The sequence below is a fragment of the Eptesicus fuscus genome, chromosome 12 (genome assembly GCF_027574615.1).
Source record: "Eptesicus fuscus isolate TK198812 chromosome 12, DD_ASM_mEF_20220401, whole genome shotgun sequence".
NCBI classification, from domain to species: Eukaryota; Metazoa; Chordata; class Mammalia; order Chiroptera; family Vespertilionidae; genus Eptesicus; species Eptesicus fuscus.
In genome coordinates, this window is record NC_072484.1 from 53,558,879 (window position 1) to 53,567,552 (window position 8,674).

General features: G+C 42.8%; 1 protein-coding gene across 1 annotated transcript in view; it reads left to right on the forward strand.

Annotated features, from left to right (window-relative positions):
* The window catches only part of ADNP2 (ADNP homeobox 2), a 28,069-nt gene extending 20,364 nt beyond the window's left edge, over positions 1-7,705 (forward strand). Inside the window, exons 3-4 of the mRNA XM_054724189.1 lie at positions 711-800; positions 2,995-7,705. Coding sequence (XP_054580164.1) covers positions 711-800; positions 2,995-6,261 — 3,357 coding nt within the window. The 3' untranslated portion in view covers positions 6,262-7,705. The remainder of the gene's footprint in view (positions 1-710; positions 801-2,994) is intronic.
* Positions 7,706-8,674: the final 969 nt, after the last annotated feature.

Sequence of the window (8,674 nt, forward strand, 5' to 3'; positions counted from 1 at the left end):
GTCTCCTCCCCTGCTGCCATGTTCAACACACCCTGGTCTACATGGTCTGTCCTCCTTGTGGCCGACACCTGGTGCCCTTGGATCGCACACATTCGAAGCTCCCACTTTATACTCTCAGCACCCTGAAATTCTTCCCCAAAGTACTTACCACTGATGGGAGGTGGTGTGTGCTGATGTTTTTTTTTTTCTTTTAAAAATTATTTGTGGGAAATATATTTCTTACGAAGCTATAATTTTAACTTGGATTATTTCAGCCTATTCCTTGGGTTTTATACACTGAGTGGCCAGATTATTATGATCTCTGAACGCGTAATAATCTGGCCACTCAGTATATATATATATTAGAGGCTGGGTGCATGAATTCGTGCATGTGTGGGGTCCGGCCAGCCTGGCCAGGGGGAGGGAACATGGGTGGTTGGCTGGCCTGCTTGCTGGTCGAACTCCTGGTCGAGGGGACAATTTGCATATTAGCCTTTTATTATATAGGATATACACTGAGTGGCCAGATTATTATGCGTTCAGAGATCATAATAATCTGGCCACTCAGTGTATACTTAATGGCTCTGTCATAGTTTGCTCAGGATCTGCATTTTCACTTCACTTTCCCATGTAGATTTCTTAGGTGCCAAGTAATCCCATCAGGTTCTAATGAAATATTTCTTTATCTGCTGAAATTGCATAATTTTTCTCTTTTTCTCCCATTTTGAAAGGACCTTAAAGACTTTGATCCAGGAGAGAAGTACTTTTATAATACATCATGGGGAGATATTTCTCTCTGGGAACCTTCTGGAAAGAAAGTGGTATGTATTTTTGTATTTGATTTTCATGTTTCCTCAAAAGTTGAGGGTAAGGGTCAGTTCACGTCTAAGGGATGTCACTTACAGTGGGGTTACTAATGAATGAATGGGGAGGAGGTGAGATGTGTGGCTTGCAAATACTGTCTCCCAGCCTATGGTTTCTCTTTTCTTTTTTTAAAACAGTTTCTTTCAAAGAGCAGAAGCTTGCTTACTTCGATGAAGTCTAGTTTATTATTGTTTCCTTTTATGGATATTTCTGGTGTCACAGTTAAGACATTTTCTCCCTACCCAGAGACCTATTCCACATTAATAGATAATAACGTACAGTTGTTAATGAGTTTTGTTGATTCTTTCATTAAGTGTAATTTTTGCTGAGTATCTTGTTTTTAATACAGTATTTCATTGAATATAAGACACCCTTTTTAATGAACCTTTAATAAAACTGAAGTCATACTCCACTTAAACTGTGTAGCACAGAGACATCAGTTGTAAAGTATTCCCAGATTTCAGAGATATATGGGGTTTTTCAGCCCTGGGTTTATTATAGATACTACCAGAAATGCCAGAATCTGGGGTTTTGCTAATTGTAGAGAAGTAGCAAAATGTTGTTGGATGTGTTTGGTGATTTCTCTAACCTGTGACCCAAGAGGACCAAGCACATGAGTAGGAGAGAGAGAGTCACAGAATGGGGGCACTGTGTGTTATGAGAAAGATTGATCATGAGAGCAGATCTAGGAAGGAGGGGTCTGAACCGTGGCCACTGTGTAGCAAGGATCAGTGTCCCCACATGAATAATATCTAAACAGCCCATGGTGGGACCTCAGTGAAGCATTCAGTCTGTTCAGGTCTCACCCTCCTCCTTTGTGGAACAAGAGCCAGGTGTTCTGTGGTTCTCAGCTCCAGGGTCTAGAGACTCTTGAGACCAGAGGTTGCACTGCTCTCACATCATCACAGACAAACAGTTTATTGCATTGCAATCCTCTGTTGGCCAGGGTGGTTCAAGTGTCTGCTCTTATGCCCTGAGCTCGTTGAATCCCCCAGCGTGTGCCTTAAAGAGAAATTCCATATTGTCGGCAATATATTCTGTGGCTTGAAACTTACCTCATGGTTATTTGTGGTGATTTTGGCATAGTCCCTCTTTATTTACTATTTGTTACATAGTTTATTGGACACTTATACTTGCTAAGCACTGTCAGTGTGGTTCTTACCTTCCCTAAGAATAGAAACGGGAAATAAAAGATAGAAATGGTGGGTTTTGTAATTTGCAAGTTAGGTTATTTGTAGATAAGTTGCAGAGGTTTTAGAATTTGGAATAAAAACAACATTGGAGAAAGGATGAAGCAGTTAATTCAAAGTATAAGGACTAAGTAATGAGATCTGTGGTTTTAGTGGATGGTTTGGAAACTAGGCATGTCATGTTTGTATGAACTATGGGCTAAGAATAGTTGTTACATTTTTAAATGTTTGAGAAGAAAAAAATGAATATTGTTTTGTGATGTGAAAATGATACGAAATTTGAATGAGTGTCTGTAGTTTTATTGGCACAAAGCCATGCTCATGGATATTCATGTCACCTATGGGTGCTTTTTTTTTTTTTCCTTTGAGCTATATTTTTTAATTAAATCTTTATTGTTGAAAGTATTGCATATGTCCCCCTTTTCCACCCCCATTGACCCCTTCTAGCCTTCCCCCACTCCCTGCCCCAGCTGTGGGTGCTTTTGTCTTACCAAGCGGCACTGAGGGGTTGCCACTGAAGCTCTTGGGTGGCCCACAAAGCCTAAAATACTTACTCTCTGGCCCTTTAAGAAAAATCTTGCCCTGGCTTAAATCACATTGTTCTTGCCCAGTTGGTATGGCTCAGTGGTTGGGTGTCAACCTATGAACCAGGAGGTCACTGGTTTGATTCCTGGTCAGGGCACATACCCAGGATGCGGGCTTCATCTCTGGTAGGGGGTGTGCAGGAAGCAGCTGATCAATGATTCTCATCATTGATGTTTCTATCTCTCTCTCTCCCTTCCTCTCTAAAATCAATTTAAAAAATTTATTTATATATATATAAACACATTGTTCTGTGAGGGGTGATAGTGTTAAATTATCTAGCACGTTAAAACAAAAAAGAGTCATATACTTGTGAACTGTAGGTGTATCTCATATATAATAGCTTTATTAAATGATGCTGGACTTTTTCTTTTAACAGAGATATCGAACAAAGCCATACTGTTGTGGCCTCTGCAAATACTCTACAAAAGTGCTTACTTCATTCAAAAATCATTTGCATCGTTACCACGAAGATGAAATTGACCAAGAGCTGGTGATCCCTTGCCCAAACTGTGTATTTACCTCTCAGCCCAAAGTGGTGGGACGGCACTTCAAAATGTTCCATGCACCTGTTCGGAAAGTGCAGAACTACACAGTGAACATCTTAGGTGAGGCTAAGTCGTCCAGGAGTGATGTCATCAGTTTTACATGTTTAAAATGTAACTTTTCAAACACTTTGTACTACAGCATGAAGAAGCATGTGCTGGTAGCTCATTTTCACTACTTAATTAACTCCTACTTTGGTCTGCGAACTGAGGAAATGGTTGAGCAATCCAAAACTGATGATCCCCCTTCTACAGAGAAGATGCCACCCTCTGACAAGTATTACTGTAAAAAGTGCAACGCCAATGCCAGCAGTCAGGATGCATTAATGTATCATATTTTGACGTCGGATGTACACAGGGATTTGGAGAATAAGCTTAGGTCCGTGATTTCAGAACATATTAGGAAGACTGGACTTTTGAAGCAAATGCATATCGCTCCCAAACCAGCTGCACACGTGACCATACCACCGAGCAGCAGCACTCCGGGTGTCCCTCCCACATCTTGCTTTCACCTTGCCTTGCCACCAAATAGTCAAAGCCAGACTGCTGTCCAGCCAGTTCAGGGCTCAGTCCAGCCAGTGACTGTGCCCTCAGGTGCTTCTGGAAGCCTCACCCATTCTCCGCCTGCCACTGCCCAGTCCCATGTGACTCTCATCTCCAGTCCCCTGCCTGGGGGCCAGAGCAGCCTCGCTGTGCCACCCTCAGGGCCGCAGCCTGTCTTCCTTTCTCACGGAGTCCCACTACATCAGTCAGCAAATCCTCCTGTGTTGCCCTTGAGTCAGCCAGTTAGACCTGTCAGTAAGTCTGCTGGAACAGGTATCTTCCCCATAAACCAGACCATCTGCCCAGGGGTTTTACCCCTTAACCAGCCTGTTGGGCCTGTAAGCCAACCAGTTGGTTCTGGGGTTCTTTCAGTAAACAGACCTGTTGGGTCCACTGTCCTTCCTGTCAGTCCCTCTGTCACCCCTGGGGTTCTTCAGGCAGTCTCTCCAGGGGTGATTTCTGTAAATCGGACTGTCCCATCAGGTGTCCTTCCTGCAGGCCAAATGACCCCGGCTGGGGTTATCCCTTCAGGACAGACAGCAACTTCTGGGGTTCTCCCTGCTGGCCAGATGGTCCAATCTGGGGTTCTCCCCATTGGCCAGACAGCTCCGTCCGGGGTTCTCCCCCCTGGGCTGACAGTTCCATCACGGCCGCTCCCTCCTGGTCAGACGGTCCCCCTGCGTGTTCTCCCTGCAGGCCAGGTGGTTCCACCTGGGCTCCTTTCTCCCAACCAAACAGTCTCGTCAAGCATTCTCCCTGGGAACCAGGGTGTGAATTCTGGTGTGCTGCATCTTGGCCAGCCAGTCATGTCAGGAGTTCTTCCTGTGAGCCAGCCAGTGAGGCCTGGGGTCGTGCACCTTAATCAGTCTGTGAATACCAACATTCTGCCTGCCAATCAGCCAGTTAGACCTGGTGCTTCACAAAACACAACTTTCTTGACATCAGGCTCCATTCTTAGGCAGCTGATACCTACAGGGAAGCAGGTGAATGGGATTCCCACTTATACACTTGCTCCGGTATCTGTCACTTTGCCTGTGCCACCTGGAGGCGTTGCAGGTGTCGCCCCACCCCAGGTGCCCATCCAGCTCTTACCGTCTGGCACAGCCGCACAGATGGCCAGTCCCATGGCTGGCATGCCCTCTCCCTCAGTGGTGGTGAATGCAGCTCCGAATGTGTTCATTCAGCCCTCCTCCTCTGCAGCAGAGGTGAGCCCAGTGCTCAAACAGGCGAAGCAATGGAAAACCTGTCCAGTTTGCAATGAGCTCTTCCCTTCCAATGTCTACCAGGTCCATATGGAAGTGGCTCATAAGCACAGTGAGTCCAAATCTGCTGAAAAACGGGAGCCAGAAAAACTGGCTGCATGTGCACCATTTTTAAAGTGGATGAGAGAGAAGACAGTTCGGTGTCTCTCTTGTAAATGCTTAATATCAGAGGAAGAGCTCATCCATCACCTATTGAGGCATGGCCTGGGGTGCCTGTTCTGTCCACGCACTTTCCATGACATTAAAGATCTTTCAGAGCACAGTCGGACCATGCACCTGGGGAAGAAGAAGTTACCTGTGGATTATAGTAACAAAGGTTTCCAACTGGATATTGATGCCAATGGCAACCTGCTGTTTCCCCATCTTGATTTCATTACCATGTTGCCAAAGGAAGAGTTGGGGGGGCGGGAAGTCTACTTGGCAATACTGGCTGGGATACACTCCAAGTCACTTGTACCCGTATATATTAAAGTGAGGCCTCAGACGGAGGGTGCACCCAGCAAACAGGCATTGACCTGCCCCTTTTGCTTTGGCACCTTTGTGACAACTGAGGCCTATGAGCTCCATTTGAAGGACAGGCACCACATCACGCCAACAGTCCACACAATTTTGAAATCTCCAGCTTTCAAGTGCATCCACTGCTGTGGGGTTTACACTGGAAACATGACCCTGGCGGCCATTGCCATCCACCTTCTGCGCTGCAGAAGTGCTCCAAAGGACAGCAGCTCAGACCTGCAAGTCCAGCCGAATTTCATTGAGAACAGCGAGCTGCTTCTAGTCAATGATGAGGTGCTGCACGACTCCAGCTTTTCTGTAAAGAGAAAGCTGCCTGATGGCCACTTGGGGGCAGAAGACCAGCAGGAAGGGGAGCAACAACTTCTGGCCATAAACACCGATGTGCCCCCAGCTCCAGAGAAAGTAACGAGTGTCGTTCCTCTTAAAAGACAAAGGAATGAAAGCAGGACGGAGGGACCACTTGTTGTTAATGATGACGCTCTTCAGATTTTAGCATTAAATCCCAAAAAATATGAAGACCGTTCTTATGAAGAAAAAAAGCAGTTTCTTAAAGATTATTTCCACAAGAGACCATATCCTAGTAAAAAGGAAGTAGAGCTGCTGTCCTCACTCTTGTGGGTGTGGAAAATTGATGTGGCTTCATTTTTTGGAAAAAGAAGATACATTTGCATGAAAGCAATAAAAAGTCACAAGCCTTCTGTCCTTTTAGGCTTTGATATGTCTGAACTTAAAAATGTTAAACATAGATTGAACTTTGAGTATGAACCACAAAACTTGTAAAAAATTAGGAAATTAGTTTTTTTAATTGAGATTTTAAAAAATGTTATTTTCTTCACTGTATGTTGAACTAATCAATTTCAGTGGTCTTTATGCTGCTCTTTAGAGGTATTTCAGGTGCTCAGCAAGACTTCATATGAAGAAGTGATAGTTCTTTTATAATCCTCTGCAGTTGGATTTTGTCACAATTTTTAGTTTTTTTTTTTCTCTGTTGAGTAAATTAAATCTTTCGATATTATGTGCACACCTTGTTTTTCCAGTAGTGTCAGGATCGTATGATAAAAACTGAAATCCACATTTGTTTGTTTTTTCACTTAAGGAAATTTCAGCTTATTTCAGATTATTAATTAACTGCAAATCTTTGATCTCCCTCAGCTTTACACATAGCTGCAAATGATGCAGTAAATGTGTAGAGAAGTAAGCACAGACCTTTGTGTTGTGTGCAGCTGCTAAGGGTGCATGGCATTCACTATGCTGTTTTATTTTTGTAAGATATTTGCTTATTAGATTATAGTTTTCATTTACCTTTTTTAAGGTTTGTCTTAGCCATTTTTTTTTATAACTCATAGAAAACCAAATGTTTTTGTTTGTTAAAAAAATATACTGAACCTGAAGTCTGGTATTTTAGCTCATAAGAGTTATATTACAAATAAAGTAATACTTTTCAGTGTAGACTTCTCCCCTCTTTTTGATATGGTGATAAGTCATATTTCCATTCAAAGGTAAGACAATAAATCTTTAGTGCCTTTAGAATAAACATTGAAAATACACACACAGACTCTCGTACTAATCTAACTGTTCAGAAACCAGTGAAAGGGAAGGACCATGTTACTCAGGAATAAGATTTTTACCCCTGAGTGTGGATACTGAAATAGAAACAAGTTTTCAGGGACAAGGGGAAATCAGTAGACCCAAGAGCTCTAAGTTCCATGGTTGGGCCATTACTTTTTGACAGTTTCCCAGAAGTCAGCATATTCATACTAGAGAAATGGGTGTTCCATAGCCCAAAGTCTGACTAACGGGATTGGTATTGGGAATGAACTCCCATTTTGTTACTGTTCTTTGGACAGTTAAACCTCGGGGTGTGTTTTTTCTTTCTTTCTTTTCACGTAATAGTATAAAAGAACTTAAGCATCGGAACCAGTAATGGAGACTAACCAGGATAGACCTTAAGTCATATTTTTTGCTGGTGACACACAGCAGAGGGACCTGTCCAATGTATTCAGAGGATCTGACAGTCTTGGGAAAATAAGATAATGTTACTATATGGATTTTAAATATAATACTTGCATGTAATTGCTATAATGTGCATTTTTGGGGCAATTGTGAAACTGGTCTGTGATTGTTGGTGTACTCTGTTGTAAATTCAAAAAGAGCTTGTTGAAGTTTATTTTTTTTTTTACCCTGTTGTTTTCAGAGTGTCTATTTTGAATTAAAATTTGTTATACCACTACAAACAGAACTGGTCAATTCTTGGTACTTGGGCTGACGCTCTAATCACTTAGCAATACCTGCCAGGGTACATCAGCTTTACATATTTAAAGTCTATTCAGTTAAATGTAGCATACTATTTTAGCTTCTCTGAATTAATTTACCTTTATTTGATATTATTTTTTAGTAAAAACCACATCAGTTCACTTGTTAACAGTGAATAAGTCAGAGGGCCCCAGACCAAAGATCAGTGTGACTCCCACAAAGGTGCAGGGTGCCACCTTCAGTGTCTTCTGTAACGTGGACCACAGGGCAAAAGTTTTGAGGAAGGCAGTCAGGGACCAGGACAGATGTGAATGGGCAGGTAAGCACACATGGCCAAAATCTGTTGTATTGCTAGGGATCTTTATTTTTTTAAAAAAATACATTTTTATTGATTTTTTACAGAGAGGAAGGGAGAGGGAATAGAGAGCTGGAAACATCGACCAGCTGCCTCCTGCACACCCCCCACTGGGGATGTGCCCGCAACCAACGTACATGCCCTTGACCGGAATCGAACCTGGGACCTTTCAGTCCGCAGGCCGACGCTCTATCCACTGAGCCAAACCGGCTTCGGCGCTAGGGATCTTTATTGTCAGTTTGAAAACATATTGTCAGTTTGAAAACAAATACTAATACCATCATTCATACAAATCACACAAATGATCTAGTTACACATTTTGAGAGGAAAAAATATATAATGCTGCTAAATAGTAGCTACGGTTAGTTTTCCACAACTTTTTAAAGAAGGTGCTCCCCAACCACTTTATCCCACTCAAAAATCATGAGCAATATGATTGTTCATTTATTTTTCAATTTTCTGGGGGAGAAAGAGGAAGGAAGGGAGAGAGAGAAAGAGAAGCCTCTTGTATGTGCCCTGACCCGTTATTAAATCTGCATCCCTGGTGCATCTAACCTGCTGAGCCACCCAGCCAGGGCTATGATT